The sequence below is a fragment of the Equus caballus genome, chromosome 24, assembly GCF_041296265.1.
Source record: "Equus caballus isolate H_3958 breed thoroughbred chromosome 24, TB-T2T, whole genome shotgun sequence".
NCBI lineage: Eukaryota > Metazoa > Chordata > Mammalia > Perissodactyla > Equidae > Equus > Equus caballus.
In genome coordinates this window covers 31,120,933-31,142,165 of record NC_091707.1, presented here as the reverse complement: position 1 = coordinate 31,142,165, position 21,233 = coordinate 31,120,933, and the positions used below count along the sequence as shown (strand labels likewise).

Here is a 21,233-nt window from a genome sequence, read left to right as displayed (position 1 = left end):
TAAATGAGCTGTCTTTTCCTTCTTTCATTCTACTTAGTATTTCTTCTTGAAGGGGGAAAAAAATCAAACAAGGAAAAATGTGAAACGATGAATTAATGTGACATTTAGAGTAAGATTTTAATGGCACAAAGGCCAAGAATATCAAAGTTGTGACTTTTGCTTTCATAATTATAATTTGACAGGATTTCAGGATGTTGTTGCTAAAATGAACTTTATCAGAAGAAAATTAAAAATGCATACGTTTAAAGAAAATGTGTTATAGTAGAGTTATATTTGTTAAGACAAACACAGCATAGTCAATCTTGAATTAAGCATTTAAGCATTGTCTTTTTCAGAGTTGGTCCCTCAGAGGTAACACCCTTATTTCCATCAGTATTGGCTATGCTACAAATGTTTTTGGAAATCAACTTATGAACCAGTTTACAGGGGCAACAAGAAAACCAGCTTCATTTACTCAGAGTCATATCTCATTTAACCCAAAATTGGCACTTTGCGTAGGCAATTTGCATTTCCCAGACCTTACTCACCAAAATGACTTCAAATTCCTTTTTATAATTTAAAAAAACCTATTTTTGATTGTGAAACATTACACACACAAATATGTATAGTTTAAACTATTTAAAGAAAACATTCATGTTATCATAACTGAGGTTTAAAAAATTTTTCCAACACTCCAAGAGTTCCTTGAATGTATTTTCCCAATCACAATATACTCCTTGCCCCTTAGAGGTAAATGGTAGTTACTTCCACACTTTTCCTGTCACTTTTACCACCTATTATACATCCCTTAATACTACCATTCCATAGTAGTTTCTTGAATTATATGAATGGAATCATACAGTGTATATCTTTCTGCATCTGTCTTCTTTTGTCCAATATCTTGTTTATGAGATAAAACTAAGGCAAAGGAGGGCAAACTATGGCCTCCTGCCTATTTTTGTAAAGACTGTTTCATAGGAATACAGCCATGTCCACTCATTTACATATTATCTCTAGCTTCTTTTGCATTACAATGGCAGAGTTGAATAACTGGAACACAGATTGTATGGCTCAAAAAGCCTAAAGTATTTGCCACATGGCCTTTACAGAAAAAGTTTGCCAACCCCTGATTGATATTACTTGATTCAATTTGCTAATATTTTATTTTAAAATTTCACATTTATTTTCACCAGAGACATTGTACTGTGGTTTTCTTTTCTTGTAATGTCTTGGTCTATTTGGGGTATCAGGGTAATCTTAGCTTCATAACATGAGCTGGGAAGTATTCTCACCTCCTCAATGTAGAATTGGTATTATTTCTTCCTTTAAATCTTTATTAGGATCCACCTTGTAAATTTGTGCCTGTTTTTTTTTTTTCAATTAAATCACCTCAGATTTCTAAAACATCACTTACCCTATCATTTTCTTTATGCTACAAGGTATTTAGTGAAATTTTGGCACTATATTAGTTCTCTATGGCTGCTGTAACAAATCACCACAATCTTTGTGGCTTAAAACAATAGAAATTTACTCTGTCACAGTTCTAGAGGCCAAAAGTCTGAAACCAGTCTCACTGGACCGAAATCAAGGTGTCGGCAGGGCCACACTCCTTCCAGAAGCTCTCAGGGACCTTCTGCTGGCTGCTGGTATTCCTTGAGTTATGGCCACATCACTCAAATCTCTGCCTCTGTAGTCACATGACCTTCTCCTGTTCTGTGTCAAATCTTTCTCTGAATCTTTTATAAGGATACATGTGATGACACTTAGGGGCCACGTGGATAATCCAAAATAATCACCCCATCTCAAAATCCTTAATCTTAATCACATGTGCAAAGACCCTTTATCAACATAAGATAACATTTGCAGGTTTCAAGAATTAGGTCCTGATATCTTTGGGGGCCACTATTCAGCCTATTACAGGGACCCAACAAATTATCTCTATTTTGAGTCTTTTTTTTCTTAGTTACTTTTCTTCTCAAGGATATAGAAGCAGAAGAAGAATAACAAAGATCAAGAATATTCACTATGGGGCCAGCCTAGTGGTGCAGCGGTTAAGTTCGCACGTTCTGCTTTGGCAGGCCAGGGTTCGCCGGTTTGGATCCCGGGTGTAGACATGGCACTGCTTGGCAAGCCATGCTGCCATAGGCATCTCACATATAAAGTAGAGGAAGATGGGCACAGATGTTAGCTCTGGGCCAGTCTTCCTCAGCAAAAAGAGGAGGACTGGCAGCAGATGTTAGCTCAGGGCTAATCTTCCTCAAAAAAAAAAGAAAGAATGTTGACTAATTTGGGGTAACTCTATGGTTTCCTAACTGGTTCTCTTGTTTCCTGATCTGGGAGTATCACAGGCTAAGAGAAGACTGATGGCCTGGATTAACCCAGAGGTGGATTCAGGTGGAACACCAAGAGGATAAGTGGAAAGCACTAACCTCAGACAGGCTTTCATACACATCCTGTGAAGGATCACAGGTCAGAGCCAGAATGGACCATAGATACTGTTTAATCCAAACCTGTTAATTAACAAATGACAAAACTGAGGCCCAGGGAGGCTGGTGACCAGCTCAAAGGTCACAGATTTACCAGCTCAAGTCACAAAAGAAGCCCTAGACTCATGCAAACTGTACTGCCAAGAAACCATTGGGAAAGTATTTTTAAATGTTTATGTCAACATAAACCCATTAAAAATAAATTTGTGGACTATGGAAAGAGATAGAAATGTGCACATGAAAAAATGTGTTAAGATAAGTGAAATAAAAATGCACGTATATACCTAGCATATATTCTGACAATTATTTGTATAATAAGAATTCATAAGGAAGAGGTAGGTGGGTGTACTTTTAAGCAAATTCATTCCTCTATTCTTTGATTATGAGAAAGAAGTAGAATTGAGACTAATGGTTTGAAGCTACAGGAAGGCGGGTAAGATTCAGTTTATTATAAGAAAGAAGTTTCTAAAGGTCAAAGTTGCCCAGAAATGGAATGAGAGATGATGACATTCATCACTGGCGGTTATTAAAGCAGAGGCTGGCGAGCTCTCGGCAGGAATGTGGCGGTTGTACTGAGTCCCAAATTCAGACAGGCTGTATTAGATAATCTGAGGAGATACTGAAAATAGAGGTTGCTGAGCCCAGGCTTATGGGGATGCCCTGGGATCTGGATTTTTAACAATTTACCCAAATGATTCTCACATTTAGGGGGAATGCGTCAGACACCTGAACTGTTCCAACTCAAGAATCTATAATTTTTTGCATGCAGTAAGGGAAAAAGCATTGCAATGGTAGCAAGGAATCCAGATTCTGTCTTGGTTCTATCCCTGACAAGCTATGTGATTCTTGAGCACATTACATCACGTCTCTGGGACTCAATTTTCCTGTCTGCAAGAATAAACGAGACTAGATGTATCTTACAGGTCATACATGCTAGGAATTTGTGTTTCTGACAGTGGCCTGGAAAAAACTAATCTCCAACACCCCTGAAAAATTCTTCATGACATTCAGGTGATGGAGAATTACCCTGGAATGAGTCTCCATGACAGCTGGGCAAGGCTGTGAAATCTGGCTAGTTTCCTGGAGTTCGAGGGCATTCGGCCCAGGATGCGTCTATCGCATGCAGGGCAGGTGGGGAGTGGACGGGGCTGGCAGGCTGGAAGTTGGAAACTCAGAAACCTTACTATCTTGGCTCCAATCATCATATTCATTACCTACTTACTATCCAAAAAGGAGCCCTCACGGAGGCTGATGTGCTGTCCTGAAAAGGGAGTGGTACGGTGACCACGAGGGACCCTTTCTGTGGGCACTTTGGTCCGAGATATCAAGCCTCTGGAAGGTGAGATGGGTGGTCATGGATTTTCATTTCTTATGAATGAGACTTCCTCCCTCAAAAGGCAATGAGCCTGGCTTTTGATCTAACGTTGGGTTCTCCTTTCTTCCCTACTTCCTTCTTCTCTCTCCAATTCTCCATTTACGTTCCCTAAGGGTCATTTATTTGCTAAGCCTCACCTCTTACAGCTCTTAATTTTTTGATTCTGAGGGAGAGACTGTGTTCTAATGGCTATCTCTTGTGTTTGATCTTCTCCTAAATATATCCATTCTCTATCTCAGTGCATTTACTCCCTGGGATGGCCTTCCCAAACTCAACATGTCAACCCACAGGCAGACCAATGGGCATCCTTCACTCTCTGCATCCTAGCAACATCTATGAATTCACCTATGAGTTCCTATCCGAGAGGTGAAGATATTTCCTGAGGTTGACAGGGAAATTTCAGACTCAAAATCATGGTATATGGGGGTGGGTTATCTCAGGCTAGGCAGGGGATAGACTAGTACATAGCTTATAGATGAAGATGTGCAAATTTTAGCAGCCCGTCATGTCCCTGGAATCCCCTGGACTTAGTATCTGATGACTCTCAAATCCATATCTCTTATAGAAAATGTTCTCCGCAACTTCAGTCCCTCACTTCTATCTGTCTCCTGGACAGCACCACCTAAATGCCCCTTCAAAACCTCCAACCCAACACGACCAAGACTGATCCTTTATCTTCTCTCCAAAAACTAAAACTTCCTCAAGTCTTTATACTGGGCAAAGGCACCACCTTTACCCAATATGGGTTAGATCAATAAAGGTTATCTTTATTTTTACTAAATTTATTATATTTATTTTTATTAAATATTTATTATTAATAAATATCTGACCAATAAGGTTAGATCAGATATTTGAAGGCCAGAAGACAATGAAGAGAATAACATGATGGGAAAACTTTCTATTTTCAGCATAAATGATCTACATAGGTACTTTCTGTCCAAGCTCTGTGTGGGTCTTGTAGGAATTCCCTAGATAAATTTAATCTGTAAGATGAAAAATCAAGAAATGCCTACCACCTCTTGTGTCACTGATTCCAACTGATAGGCACCAACACATCTGGAAGGTTGTAAACAAATGCACCACAAAGCCTGCTTCAAAGGGACTCACCTGAAAGAAGCGACATCCATTCAATTTTGATCTTTTTTTGTCACTGGGTGCCATGGATCCCTTTAATGTCACCTGTGAATTCTAGAAAACTTTCTTTATTTCAACATTCTGCCCTTCTTACAAGTATATCTTCTCCTCACCCCAGCCTCATTGCTCATAGCTTGTTTTTTTTCAAAGCGCACATTCCCCAGGTCTATATTTTTTCTCTTTATTCAATGTTGAGTTTTTTTTTTGGCATATACATTCTTGTTCTGGGACTTTCTCCTGATACTTTAAAGCCTTCAGTTTAGAGTTCTGACCCAGACTCACTCATTTGATCCATTACACTTCTGCACATTTCTGTGTATTCCTTTATTTATTTGGTGTAGGTCACTAACAGTTGCTGCTTCTTTCACCTTTGGGACAATTTAGATAAACTGGTGAGATTTTAACTCAGTGCAGTGCTGGACAGCACAGAGATGGGCCTTGCAGCAGAGCTATTTCCGGGAGATTAATGTTATTCTCATCTTTGATTTTCACCACGCTGCTCAGACAGTGGTGATCAGTCGTTCTCTGCAACTTCCGCTGGCGATGGAGTCTTGGATGCACTGGGACACACCTTACATGGTCCTCATCCATAGTCTTCGGGAGGAATCCTGCACTTTTCAGCTTTCACGGGAGGACTGTCATCATTGTGCTATTTGCCTCCTTCTTGCCATCTCCCATCGAAATCACTTTCTGTTTAATCAGGTGGGAGGTGCTGGACAGCTTGTTGTCCAGCAACACAAGAGACAGAAACATCATGTTGGTTAAACCAGCCTCATGATATCCACCATTCTTCATCTTTATCTTTTAATCTTCACTAAGAAAATGGGGTCTCAATATGCAAGAGAAAAAGCTACTCCCAGCTGTTGTTTATGGAGAGGAAGCTCCAATGTTGGTGATAAAACTCCCAAAACGTGGGGCTGGCCCCGTGGCCGAGTGGTTAAGTTCGCGCGCTCTGCTGCAGGCGGCCCAGTGTTTCGTTGGTTCGAATCCTGGGCGCCAACATGGCACTGCTCATCAGACCACGCTGAGGCAGCGTCCCACATGCCACAACTAGAAGAACCCACAACGAAGAATACACAACTATGTACCAGGGGGCTTTGGGGAGAAAAAGGAAAAAATAAAAAATCTTCAAAAAAAAAAAAAAAAAAAAAACTCCCAAAAGGTTTGAAAGGCTGTCTGCTGGTTTGTGACGGGAGATTGGCTATTTCACTAATGGTCAGAAAGACTGACAGAGGCCGCTGAGTGGGAGAAAAGACAGCAATGTGGTCTGATTACTGCTCTGTAGACACAGCCTCCATTGTCACAGTAACAGAGTGGCCATATATTCGTGCATGTCCACCTCAGGTTTGGTACCCAAAGGTCTCAGCAATCTAGAATTTTTCTGTATGTAGCTCTCCACTCTAGTAGCAGAAACCTCAGGAGGGTGAAGAGGAACAACGATTTCCTGAACTATCACCCCAGGGTTTCTCTAGAGGAGGGTGGTGGGGGTGAAGAGCTTAGGGCTGCTCTGTTGGCGCTAGCTCTCTGGCTGTGAGTCTGAACGTACTGCTCACGGACTGGCTACAGTTGTACAATTGTTGTCCATCCGACAACATTACAGCTGACTTCTGTTCAGTCTGCGGTTGCTGAGTACCCACTGGTGCAGAACGAAGTTCTTGCGTGTTGGTTGGCAATGCCAAATAAATTCCCTGGGTTCCAATTGCCTACTGCTCCCTGTGCCACAACAGGTGTTGGCTGAATACCATGTTTGATACCTTCAACAGGTTAAGCACAAGATTTATCTTCTGTCTTAGGGTTTGACTGGTGTTAGGGGCCACCTCAACCCCAGCCTGAGCTGTGCTGGCAGTGTGGGACCTGATATTGCTGGACAGTAGACACTGAGTTAGCGATTGGCCCAAGCGGTGGTGGTTAAGCAGAAGGTGAGTATGTTGGCAAAGTGCGTTCTAACTAGATAGAACAGTCTGCTGATGCTACTAGTGTCTGAGTCTTTTGAGGACTCTATCATATAAACAGAGCTGTTCCTCAGCTTTCCCCACTGACTAGGGATGGTTAGTTAGTCTCAGGGCTGTTACCAGTCATCCATTTGCTTTTCAGATCCCTGAATTTTGCTGTTATCGTCTCCTGTGTTGGGAAACAACTCTCCACGGGTCTCTCACATATCTGTACATCTTGAGAGCGAGGCATCGATTACCTTTTGGATTGGACTATCTTTTCAAGGATATTTAATCCAAGGATGTTAACATTCCATGTTAGATCATTATAATAATGGCCTCCAACTTTGGGATTATATCTTTAAAAAAAATCCTTTATTATGATTTTTGTGGGGGTTTCAGAAGTGGAAAAGATGAATGTATTCAATCTATCATGTTAACCTGGATCCAATTTTGAATGAGTTACCCCATGCCCCTTATCTAGTCACCAAGTCCTATCAACACTATAGTCGACCTGTTCTTCAGATGTCTTGAATCCTGCTGTTACTATCCTTTCAGAGTGGGCCCTGGAGGCAGAGGGCCTGCCATTGACTCGCTGTGTGACCTTGGAAAAGTAGCTTAGGCTCTTGAATTTGTAGTTTCCTTGATTATAAAATGGGGATAATAGCATTTCCTGTCTTAGGGGATTTTTGAGAAGATTAAACGAGACGAGGCTGTAAAGGTGTGGTTTGAGTTGATGCTGTGGTTGTTGTTAACATGACTTAGACCCCCTCATCTAAAGATTCCCCACCCAGTCTCCCTATTTCCCCATCTGTTCTTGCTCCATCTTTCATCCACATCTAACACAGAGATATGATTTCTCTCCCATTTAAAACCCCTGATGGCAGCCTATTACCTTTGGGACAACGTCTACAAGTCAAACTTCCTTTATAATCTGTTATTAAGGGTTAAGTCTCATATTCTTTTAATTCCTGTGGCAGTGCTGCCATTGTGCTCCTCTCCTCAAACACATACACACATAAAGGTATTTTAAACTGCGACCACATAAACAAGCTCATCTTTGCTGAACTCTGGCATAGTTTTCATGCACCTTGGCCTATGAAAATTCTATCTTGTCCAGCTGGGATGACTTTCGCCAGTTTTCTATTCAGGTTTGAGGCCTAGCTCTAAAATTATTTCAGGTGGTAGATCATGATCATAACGGTCTTCAATGAATCACGTGACACTGCCACTCTTACTCCGGAGGGGGAGATGGTTTCTCTATCCTCTTCAATCTGGGCTGGTCTTGTGACTTGCTTTCAAGAACAGATTGTGGTGGGCTAGATATTGTACTAGTTCTGGAGCCTAGGCCTTAAGAAGCCTTGCAGTTTTCATTCTTTCTCTTCTGGCACTCTGAGACCATCAGGCTGTGAGGAAGCCCAGTCTAACCTATTGAGGGATATAAGGAGACATGGAGGGAAACTGCAGCCCTAGCTAAGAGTAAACACTGCAGGCCGACAAATGAAGGAGGCCATTGTAGACCGTCTAGCCTCAACTGAACCATCAGATGACTAGGGCCTCATGGATGAGACTAGCAGAACTGCCTGGATTGCTAATTCACAGAATCATGATCATGGGGAATAAAAAATCTCTATGGTTTGTGGGGGTTGGTTATGCAGCAATAGATAACTGACCTATGTCCTCAGAGAAAGGTTCTGGACACACTCAAGAGAAACTCACGAGTCTCTCCTCTGGGCTTTGTTCATTCTTCTATCATGGCACATGGCTCATATCATTATTAGTCTACCTGTCTGTTTCTCTCACTAGATTAACAGCTTTTGAAAGCAGAGATCAGGTTTTTATTCATCTTTATATCTCCTCTGACTACTCTAGTGCCTGGTACATAGCAACCATGGACATTTATTACTCAGGTCACACACTCACCCTTTCCTGAAACACTTTCCCTTGCCCTCTAGAACTCATGGTCAATCACAAGTAAAATTTCTTATATCCTTAACATTTTCAGTTAATATTCCCTTCATCTTCTTGTTCTTCCTCAATGTCTCTGCTTCCCTGCAGCCCTCTTAGGTGGGGCCTGTTTTCCCTCCCATGTGTCACACACTAGGGGGTTTGAAGGCAGTCAGTGACCTCCCTGCTTCTCATGGCTTCTCTCAGACTGTCTTCATTCCCTCCCTCTTCTCTAAGAAACACTCAGCTTGGGCTCCCATGACATCAGATTAAATCACCCATACCCCTTGTTGTGAAAGGCATTTACTGATCCCTGGGTCTCTGCCTTTCATTCCATAAAGATTTTGACCACAGATTCACAACCACCCCTTCTAACTCTCCTCCAGTAGTGATTTCAATATCTAGATAGTTCAGTCTTCCAAAATCATGGCCTCTTAGTTCCTTGACCTCCTCTCTTCCAATGACCTTGACCTCCATCCTCTCTCAATCACTTATTCCCATGGTCATACCTTACATCTTGTCACCACCAATATATTGCAACCCTCTATAATCTTAGTTTCAAACATTCTGCTACCCAATCACCACCTCCTATATTTCTAGCTCTCTTACTCTTGCCTCCGACTCCAAAACTCCTTTGCCACCGGACTTACAATTTATTGTAATTACTACTCCTCACTGTTCCTCACCCATCTCACGTTCTCAGTTCTCTCCCTACTCAGTTAAAATTTAATGGTCAATCACTTTAGTTGCTCTCTTGCCTCTCTCCTGATTTATCATACTCTCATACTTGCTATAGCCTTAATTAAGTCCCACTTTCTACCTGATACACGCCCAAATCGAGAAAGCTAAATGTGGCTGGAGAAAGAATTGCCTCTCTTTAAATTCATAAGCATTAATAATCTCAAGAAGGTCTTTAACACCCAGCATTCAATACTCATTTCCCTAATCCAGTCAATCTCTCTACTCTCCTAGATGACTATTTCATAGATTTAATCCCTCCCCAAACCTTCAATATCTCTACCCTCTTTGCTTCCCATATTACTAAGGAAATAGAAACAATTAGAAGAAAACTTCTACAAGCTCCACCACATCTCCAAGCGTATCTGTACCTCTGTTCATGTCCTATGGCTCGCCTCCTCTTCCTATGAATAAATTGCACGTTTCTAGCTAAAGCTACCCACCTATCTTAGTTTCAATTCCTCACCTACTCGTTGATATCACTCCTTGAATGTTCCCTCTTTCTCATTCACCATTTATTTCCCCCTCTCTGTTGAGTCATTCCCATCATTATATAAACACACTATCACTTACATATTATTAAAAAAATCTACATGTCCTGACCCCATTTACCCATGCAGATACTACGCATTTCTTGCTTTAAGGAAAACTTCTTCAAAGATTAATTATACTCACTACCTCAAATCACTCTCTTCTCATTCTAAGTTGAACCCACTCCAGTAAAGCTTTGTGCTCTCAGTGCTTCATGGAATGTACACTTATCAAGGTGAGCAATGAATTCAATGTTGCTAAATTTAGTGGTTGATTCTCAGTCCTATCTTACTTGGTTATCAACAGCATTTGACATAGTAGATCAACTCTACTCTTCCTTGAAACACTTCACTTTCTAGAAGATTTGGCTTCCAAGAAAATGTATGCGCCTGATTTTCCTTCTCATCTCCAGCTACTCCTTCTCAATTTCTTTTGCTGATTTCTTCTTCTCTCCATGACCTCTATATGTTAGAGTATTCCACGTTTTTGGACTTGGACTATGTTTTCTATCTACACTCACTCCCTTGGTGAGCTCATTAATCCCATGGCTTTAAATATCATATCTATACCGATGACTTAGGTCCTGGCTCAGACTCTCCCTTAAAATCTAAATCCACATACCCTAGTGCCTATTTGTCATCTCCAATCGAATGTCTAATAGGTCCCCAAAGTTCAACGTGTTTAAAATGGATCTTTTGATTTCTTACATTTCAGCTAAACAAACAAACAAACCCCTTGCCCCATTCACAGTCTTCCTCACTGAAATTAATGGTAACTCCATTTGTCCAGTTGCTCAAGCCCAAAAGTATGGCATTATCATCAATTCCTTCTTTTCTCTCATATTCTACATATGATCTATCCCCAAATATATTCTGCCTTTAAACTTCAATTGGGATCTGACTACTTCACACATCTCCAATGTTGATAGCCTAGTCTGAGTCACTGTTTTTACAATAGCCACCTATCTGGCACTTAACTTCCCAACTCCCCAGAGCACGCAGAATGCAATAGAGTGATTCTGTTGTAATGTAAGTCAGAGCGTGTCACCCATGCTCAAAGTCCACCAGTGGCCTTACGACCAAGAGGCTACGCGATCTAGCTCACCATTATCACTCTGACTTCATCCCTGTTATCCTTTCTTTTCTTCACTCTACTCTAGTTCCCTCCTCTTAGTTCCTCAACACCAGGAACCTGCCTGCCTTGGAGATTTAGCACTTGCTTTCTGGAGTGCTCTTTCTCTCAATAGCCACATGATTCAATCCCTCATCTCCATTCCACCTTTGCTCAAATGTTAACTCCTCAGGGAGTTCTTGCTTGGCCACCCGTTCCAAAATTGCAACACTCCTATCCCCTCTTCATACTTTATTTTTCTCTAGGCCTTTATCTCTACCTAAAATTCTGCAAATTTTCCACATTTATTTTGTTGTTTCTTCCACTAGAATCTAAATTCCATGAGAGCAGAAATTTTGATCTGTTTCATTTACTTTTGAATCCCCACTCCCAACAATGTTTAGAAAATAGTCAACACCCAATAAATATTTGTTGAATGAATCACCAAGAGTATTTGAAAAAGACCAGATGGAACTGCTAGAAATAAAAATAAAATAATTGAAATGAAACACCTACAGGCTAGATTAAAGAGAAAATAATTTTTCAGAGAAAAACACAATATCAACAAAAGAGATACACGGCATGATTCATCTTATGAAGCTAGTATAAATTTGATACCCAAACCAGCAAGGAGCGTAAATAAGAAAAATCACAGACCAATTTTTCCCATAAAAATAGATACAAAAATCCTAAACAACATTTTATCAAGCAAAATCCAGAAATGTCTGAAAAATATATAACAGCCAATCTTGTGGTATAATTCCATTTATATAAATTTCAAAATTAGAGAACACCAACCATACAAGCATCCTTCATGATCCAAATCTACTTGGTACTTGAGTTCAAACAGTGACAGTTTCAATAATCAGTTGGGATATTTATGGGTACCTCAACTGAGTGTATTTATTTTTTAAGGTAACAAATGGTAATATTGACTTTTTGTGGGTTTTTTTGGTGTGCTTTTCTATGAATTTTGACCTATGTACAGATTCATGTCACCAAAATCAGGATGCAGAACAGCTCTATCACCTAATAAAATTCCCTCACACTATGCCTTTGTACCCACACTCTTTCCCAGACTCCCAATCCCTGGCACCACTGATCATTCTCCATCACTATAGTACCTTTGTGGTTCTTGTTTCTTTTTAGGACGTCACAGAAGTGGAATCATATAGATGTAACCTTTTGAGACCGGCTTCTTTCATTCAGAAAAATGACTTTGAGATTCATCCAAGTTGGTGCATTTATCAATGGTTCACTCCTTTTGATTGCTGAATATGGATGCACCACAGTTTGTTTATTCACTCACCCACTGAAGGACATTAGGATTGTTTCCAGTCTTTGGAGATGATGAATAAAGTTGCTATAAATACTTACGAGTTTTGGTCTAAACTCGAGTTTTCATTTCTCTTGGATAAATGCCTAGGAGTGAGATTGCTGGGTCATATTTAACTTTATAAGAAACTTCCAGAGTCGCTACATCAGTTTACCTCCCCACCAATAACGTCTGAGAGCTCAGTTGCTCCATAGTCTCAGCAGGACTTGGTATTGTCAGTATTTTTTATTTTAGCCACTCTCTAGGTGTGCGGTAGAAACTGAGACCTTTTGATTCCCAAAATTTTAGAAAGCAAACAGCCAGATTTTGATAATGAATCATCTAAAGTTCTATCTTAATTTATTTGGTGATTTGTTTGGATAGTAAGGGATACATGCCTGTGTGGTAAGACCATGAAGAGAGCAACAGATTGATTAGTATAAAGTAGGCAGTGGTTACTGCAAGTGGAAGGGGAGGTAGATGCCACTCACAGTAGGTCCACCAGGAGCTCTAAGATACTGATGATGTCTTAGTTATGAAGCATCATGATGGGTACATGTGACCTGTTTTATTATTATTCTTGAAACAATATCCATGTGTTTGATACATTTCACAATGAACAACTTTTAAAGAAACGTCTGAGCACACAACACACACAAAAATCCCCAAAGTAACGTAGAAAAATATTTTAAAAGCACTTCTTTCAGGAGTTCAAGTACAGTGAGCTAAAAATCTTAACATTTTGTAGAATGCGAACATAAGATTTTCTTAAGGCTTGTTTAAAACTAAAATAATTTCTTTAATATTTCTATGCTTATGTACACCCCATAGGCCAAATTGCTGATGGGCTAGCCAGTTTATTAATGAGCTAGCTTCTTCCCAGAAGCCTCACCCCACACACAGAAGGGCTGGTAACAGTAACAGTATTTTTAACAATCGGCAGAGAGTAGCTCCTTCCTAGAAACCAGGACCAGAACTCGACCTTATTTAAGAAGTACATTGAACATATCAGCTTTACTATTCACAAATTCTCAGACACCCCCCAGGTCACAATTGAGGCTACATGCTCTTCAGGAGCCTCTTTCTGTAGCCACTAACACCTTGTAAGGAGAACGTTTACCTGTGACAACACTGGGGATTTTGGAGAGAAAGCTCTTGACTGTTCTGATGGGCACACCGCCTGTCTTGTCATCTTGCATCTTTGTAATGATGTCTTCAATCTGAAAGAGGTTGAAGAAAAGAAGTATTACTGTCTCCCACAAAGTGATTGTAAATGACATCCTTATGAACAGCCAAAATGTGGGAACATGGATGCCAACAATAGCTATCAGGAAAAACCTCCACCTGGTCAGTCAATAAATGTATAGCAGGATCTGCTATGGACCAAGTGCTGGGGGTGGAGCGGCCGGGGATTAAATACAAGGGCATAAATTATGGTCTGTAAGGACGATACCCAGTTCAACAAGGTAAGGAGGGAGAAATACATTAGAATACTTGATAGGGTCCAACGTGTAATTCAATATATGTATAATGAAATTCCCCCTCCTTCCCAAATCGGGTTTATATAAGCATATGAAATTGCCATATCCAGCCTTAAAAAATGGCAATTTCCTATAGTTTAACTTAATATATTAACCAACAGCTGTTAGGATGTATAGGCAGGGTTGTGTTTGGGAAAGATAAGGATCCAGCCAGAGTAGCATAGGAGAAAAAATAAAGACTATAAATCAAGACATGGAAAGCTCTGATCTGGAGAAGTTGGAGGACAGGTCTCAGTGGTTGTGAGTGGTGGTGTGAGAGTGGTCACCTGGAGCCAGGACCAAGGTGGAGCAGCTAAAGAAGAGCACAGTATCAGAAGAAGGCCATGGTGGGCTGTGGCCTGGAGTCAGGTGAAATCTTACTAATGAAACAAGCTACTGTGTACATATATCGAACACAGAGCAGAGAGGGGAGATGGACTACCAGGGATGTAGGCGCCTAAACCATAAAACCAATTTGTAGCTAAAAATTTACAAGCCAGGACAGAATGTAATTTCCAGGACAGAAATCTTCAGAATAGGATACAGAACGATCTGTAACAAGGACATAGATCTTTTTGTTTTGTTTTGAGTGGAGGGAGGGCAACTAGAAGAGGGGAGAAAATATTGTGTAATTTTACTACACAGTTTGTTCCCCTAACCAATAAAATGTCTTTCAAACACTAGGATGGATTCTCTGAGTGCTTCCATAAAAGATTCACATAATTTTAAGTCTAGAAATTTAAAGCTGTAGCTTGTTTAGTCTAACGTACTAGGATTGCAATTTGAGGGTGAGTGAGTTTCTCAAAGTCACATGACTAACAACTTGTTTGAAAGAAATCGGTAACTTATAAGACACAGTTAGCATATGGCATAATTTAGTAATAATAATATACAACAGCCAAAATGTATTAAAAATTTATTATGTGGCGCTGGCCCCGTGGCTGAGTGGTTAAGTTCGCACACTCTGTTGCAGGCGGCCCAGTGTTTCGTTGGTTCGAATCCTGGGCGCGGACATGGCACTGCTCATCAAACCACGCTGAGGCAGCGTCCCACATGCCACAACTAGAAGGACCCACAACAAAGAATATACAACTATGTATCACGGGGCTTTGGGGAGAAAAAGGAAAAAAAATAAATAAAATCTTAAAAAAAAATTTATTATGTGCTAAGTACTACTCTAAATATTATACACACATTATGCCATTTAATCCCCGTGATTACTTCCTAAGCTAGATTACACTATTATCCACACTTTCAGATAAAGAAACTAAGATTTAGTGAGCTGTATCAATCAGGGTAGACTAGTTTAAGTTGTGGTAACAAATAACCCTTAAAATCACAATGGCTTAATACAACCAAGTTTTCTCTCTCATGCTACAAGTCTACTGCAGGTCACCAGGGGCACTCTGCTCATTGTAGTTCCTTGGGGACCCAGGCTGATGGAACAGCCACCATCTTGAATGTTGCTGGTCATCGTCCTAGAGGGGCAAGAGAGAATTCTGGAGACTCGCACTGGCTATTAAATGTTACAGCCCAGAGGTTATATATAATACATTTGCTCCCAATTCTCCGGCCAGAACTAGTCACATGGCACCACACAACCACAAAGGAGTCAGGGGTCCAGTCTTCTGGGTGCTAGAAGGAGAGGGGAACTGACCATCTGTGAGCAGCAGCAATGACCAGCATGGTTGTTAAACAACCTTCCCAGGGTCACACAGCTACCCAGTTGTGGATCTGAGTTTGAACCCAGCTGCAGACCCCAGATCTCAGGCTTCTACCCCTTGGGCTGCTCTGCCACCCAATAAGATGCCCAGAAAACCAGCCAAGCAGGGAGATCGTTCTCCCCCATGGATGGTTCCGGGTTTTCCTGAGAAGTACAGTTACGTCTTGCTTAATGATGGCGATACTTTCTGAGAAACGCATCATTAGGCAATTTTGTCATTGTGCAAACATCACAGAGTGTACTTACATAAACCTAGATGAGATAGCTCACAAAACACCTAGGCTATATGGTAGTAACCTTATGGGACCACTGTTGTCCATGCCGTCCATCATTGACTGAAATGTTGTTAGACAGTGCTTGACTGTGCCCCTTGGGCAGTAGATGAACACATCATGCTAGGAAAAAGGGTCGTTCTCTGAAGACCTGCATTCTGTTAAATGACAAGATAAGGATTTTCATCCATATTCACATTAATAATCTCAGCTAGTGCCCCCGCTTCTGTCCTCTAAACTCAACCCAATGATTCATAGTAGTTTGAGTATTACTTGCGAATAGCCGAGGAGAGCTATTCCTAGATAAGTGGTGATATTTTCAAAGTAATCTATGCTTTTGATCTAGTGTGCTATCTGAAACCAGAACTATCAGTTACATTGCTGCTTTCTATGGAATGGCCTGAAAATCAATGGGAATTGGAGGGAAGCCAATATTTCAATTTAGTTAGACCCCTGACTTGTCATTAGAAGGTAATCATTTCCAGTCTCTGCTCATGTGGGCTGGATTTAAAGACTGGCTGTGCAGAGGAAGTCTCCATGATTCTTTTCTCCTCCGCTCCGCTTAGTTGCTTCACCACACTACTGAATCTTAAAAGGCCTCATTTACTGAAGAGGAAGACCTATTTTCTCACGTTGCCCACCATGTACCAAGAGGTATATCACTCATCAGAGGTCACAGAGAGATCAAAAGGACAACTCCCTTAACTGGCCAGAATGGGGATTATGTTCCAGCAATAGTCTACAACATCAGAGATGTGGAAGAATGTTTCATTGGGCTCTACTGCGTGACTCCCCCTTGGTATTAATATACCCCCAAATTCTTGCCCTGGCCTGATGATGGGCAGAGAGTCTGCCCCTTGACTTTTGGGCTTGGCCATGTGACTTTCCAAGCTAATGGAATGTTAGCCGCGTGATGTGAGCAGAGGCTTTCAAGGTGCTTGCATGGTTATGCTTACCCTCTTCTCTTAGGAGGTTATCCCTATAGTTGGAATAGTTGTTATTCCAAGGAGGGTGAGAGACATATGGAGCAGAAAGAACCCAACCCATAGCTGGATCAGTCAAACCTCAGCTGACCCGCAGACTCACGAGTGAGAAATAAATGCTTATTGTTGTATGCCACCGGGTTTGGGGTTGTTTGCCTTGCAGCAAAATTGTGGCTATGGCTGACTGATACAACAGGGTTCTGAAAAAAACGAATTTATCAGAAATTGCTGAATCTACAACAAATACTTGGTAATAAGAATCAGTGAATCGTAGAGGTGGGGTAACCTAGAATCCAATCCTTTTTAAGAATGCAGAAATTCCATCTACCCCATCCACCATCTACTTAAAAAGTCTTCGGGTTTATTCTGCTCCATAGTCCATTCCACACTTGTGTCAGGCAAATTTGCGATAGCTGAGTTTGATTCTGAAGCAAGGTCCACTGCAACATCAGCCAATAATACTGTCTTTGAAATTTTTTGTCATGGTTTATGGAGAAATGCTAAGAGTACAGACCTACCAAAAAATCAAAACTGGGCTCCCAGGAGCATATATAAATTATAATGACAAATATTTTCAGAATATCTACATTATGATCAATATTGTCCCAGGTATTTTAAATAAACTGTTATCTAATTTATTTCTCAGTCTTAAAAGTTATTTAATAAAGATGTTGAAGTTGAGGCTCAGAAAGGTTAAGTGATTTATCCAAGGACACACAGCTAGTAAGTGGCAAAGCCAGGATTCTTACCCAAGTCTTCCTGACTTCAATGCCCAAGCTCTGTCTACCAAATGTAAGATGCATCTTTTTATCCTCACCCAGGGCCTGCCAACATGCCTTTCAGGTACCAGGCACTTAATACTCTTTGCATTGAAGGGAAAGTTTCGCTCCATCCTAAGGGAGTAGAAGAGGAAAAAGAGAAATTGATCCAGATAATCAGATTATCAACCATCTCGGGATTTACTTTGGCCCAAGGACTGCTGGTGTCTTGCTGCTCAGCATTCTCTCTCTTGGCCCCAAAGGCTTGGCTGGATTAATCTTCTACCGGTAGATCACAGCTCCTGGGCTGGGAACGGGGGGAGGGGAAGGTATATACTTATATTATCTTGACAGTTCAGTTCCATCTAACTTCTGGCACCTTTTGTTCCTGAAGAAGAGCAACATCAATTCCCTGACATCCTTTAATAGGAAGTTCTATGTCATTAGGGAGCAGGTTGGACTTGAGTTTCACTGTGCCGATCAATAAGCAGGTGGCCTTATCTGACAGCTAAGCGATGCAGAGAAACCACTTGGCCAGTTCGAACGGTTCTGCCTGGATGGGTCACAACAATCAGGATGCCCTTCTCCAAGGAGCTCCAAGCTCAGCACTGACATGCAGGTAAAACATTCTTCCAAACAGCAGGAAAAATGGAAACCATCCCACCATAGGGTGGATTTTCTTTGAAATGAGCAATATTATGAGACAGTAGATATAATTCACTGAAATAGCCATGGGCGTAAAAGAGGAGTGGGGAGAAGCAATCCTCTCTTTATGAACTGAAGCCGCAGCAGGACAGGAGGAAGAAAGCTGGTCTGAGGCCCAAGAGAAATTGGCCTCAGCTTCACTACTTGCTGTGTTCACCTTGGACGGGTTACCTAACCTCTCTGGACTTCCCTTCCCTCATGTCTGCAGTCCTAGGACCCGTTGCTAAACTAGTTCTGAAACGCGAGACTTCTCTGACTTGACAAAGGCAAAGCTGTGCCTGTGAGGAAAGGACAGCACAGGCAATCAGGCCTCTGGGTTTCCATTCTCCATGGTGCCCATCTGCCAGATAGATCCAGGCAGAACGCTTCCCTGTGCTAAGAGGTGCTGGGCAGGACCAGGGAGTTCTGACGTTTTTAGAAACCATTCTGGACAAACAGCATAGAAGCCCGACAGAGACATGATCTAAAGAGGCCCTGACACGGTCCTTTCTTGACCAGCTCCAGCCTGCTCATCTCGGCTCGTATGGATGCTCTCCTAACAGAAATGACAAAGGGCCAATATTAGTTTTGTTTGTGTAAACTAATTATCCAGTAAACTAATTTATTTAGCTCCTCCAATTTTTCCTCAGTAGAAGATTAAAAACTTGAAGAATAGGCAAACTATGCTGTTATTATTAAAAAAAAAAAAAACAAAAACACCACAACTTCGGCAAAGAAGGCAGCGTTTGCCTCGGCACGAAGGTCTTACCGAAGCCTTCCCTCTTGACCTGGCAATCAGCTGCCCATTGCTAGCTACTGATGACGGTCACTTCAGCTCCTGCATTTCATTAAAAACCCCTTCTGTTTCGGTGTCTGTGAATGAGTGAAAATGACGTTTGGGACACATCTTATCAGCCCGGAGGCAGACTCAGAGCTGGCAAATGATAATCATACTTCTTAATCCAAAATGTGTGTGCTTCACTGAGCATGCTCTGCCCCATATGGGTTCCATCAGATCAGGCCATTTCTCATTTTTATTTCCAAAGACACAGCACACTGCTGTTCTCAACTTCTAAATGTACTCAGCTTCACTTACTGGTTTAGTGGACATTTATTAGGTACCTGCCAAGTGCCAGGCACTGTTTCAGTTTCTATGGTGACAAAAGTAGGTAAAAGACAGAATCTGTTCCCCATCACAATGATAATACATTTCAGAAAGATTCAGGGATCGAGGTTTACAGTTAAGGATGTGTTGGCGACAGCAGAGAAAGTACAGGTTCCAAAGAAGCTAGAAGGTGAAACACTAAGGAATACCACATTCAGAGGGCCTCAGAAGGGGAGCGATCAAGACTCGCTCCCTTTTTCACCATCCCATTCAAAAGACTGTGATTTCAACAGCAGGAGGGGAGGTTTGAGATTCCTTGTGCCAGCTATGACAATGATGAAATGCCTGTTAGTTTGTTTTCAGTTAAACTTACTTTTGAATTACTCTATCAGTCTAGAATGCTCTCAATAGAAAGTAAAAAAAATCCAGCCTCCAAACACAGGGGATTATCTTTGCACATAACAAGCAATCCGCATGTAGGTAGTTGCTGGCATTACCGCAGTTACTCTTTTCTAGGTGGATCACCATCTTGGCCTTTCCCCCAAGGTTGCCAGACAGCTGCCCCAACTCCGGACATCACTTCTACGTTAAAGAAGAAAGGTGAGAAGAAGGGGGGAGGGTTGGTACAGCTGGACTTGTTCCTTTCATCTGGAAAAGCATATTCCTTCCCAGAAGACACCAACAGATCTCTGCTGCAGTCTCATTGGCCAGAACAGGGCCACATGGCTACATGTGGCTGCAAAGGAAGCTGGGAAGAGGGTGTTTAGCTTTTCCAGCCTCTATATTGCGTGGAAACATGGGAAGAGGAGAATGGAAATGGGGTTGGGTTAATCAAATAGTATCATCTGCCACAAAGACCCTGCCTGAAAGAGCAGCCATGAAGGATGGTGGGGCCCTGAGTCCTCTCTCGTCTGTTCTCTACGCTACAGCCTGTGTGATACTCTCAAGGGAAAAATCTGACCATTTAACTCCTCTGCTTAAAATCCGTCTACGGTTTCTCGTCTATGGTGCTTATTCTGTTATAAGCTTTATAGGACCCTCTATCTTTTCTCTATATCAGTTATCACTTTAATTTGGACTTGTATTTCCTGTTAGACTGTTTCGCTCACCATTTAATCCTAATAGTAGGTACTCAATAAATATTTATTGAGTGAATAATTGAATGAATGCATGAATGAATGATATGACTGCTATATTCTTAAAGAACTGGATTATCCTGGATTCCAGCATTGAATGGGATGCTAAATATACCAGGCTTTTAGGGGTGGTGATATCTGCAATTTAAAGTAAGCTTGGTATTTACATTTTTAAGATCGTGCTTTGGAAATGGGTTAAATAAACAGAAATCTCAAGATTCCATGAATCTTAGCAACAACGTTCAAGGACCTGCTCCACAGGCACCCGAGCATCAGCTGAGCGAGCCCGTTCTCCAATGTACCATGGCTGACATGACCCAGGGGCAGTGCCAGGGCAGACGAATGAGGCCGTGTGATTTGTTTTGTCTTTTGGAGGCTTATTTTTATGGTTTTAATATTACCATATGCACTGCCTCATAAATTACTTTTATGGAAAACATTTTTCCCCATTTAATTGAAGAGAAATGCAGACGAGAATGACGTTCTAGGTCAGTAAACAAATGGCT

At 41.3% G+C, this 21,233-nt stretch overlaps 1 protein-coding gene across 39 annotated transcripts in view; it reads right to left on the bottom strand.

The window, feature by feature from the left end:
* RGS6 (regulator of G protein signaling 6) overlaps window positions 1-21,233 on the bottom strand; it is a 528,942-nt gene that overhangs the window by 158,933 nt on the left and 348,776 nt on the right. For all 39 annotated transcript variants that reach the window (XR_011432194.1, XM_070250000.1, XM_070250022.1 and 36 more), the window contains one exon: window positions 13,667-13,766. Coding sequence is in view for 38 of the 39 variants with exons in the window: in XM_070250000.1 (XP_070106101.1) it covers window positions 13,667-13,766 (100 nt within the window). In the remaining variant the exon portion in view is untranslated. The remainder of the gene's footprint in view (window positions 1-13,666; window positions 13,767-21,233) is intronic.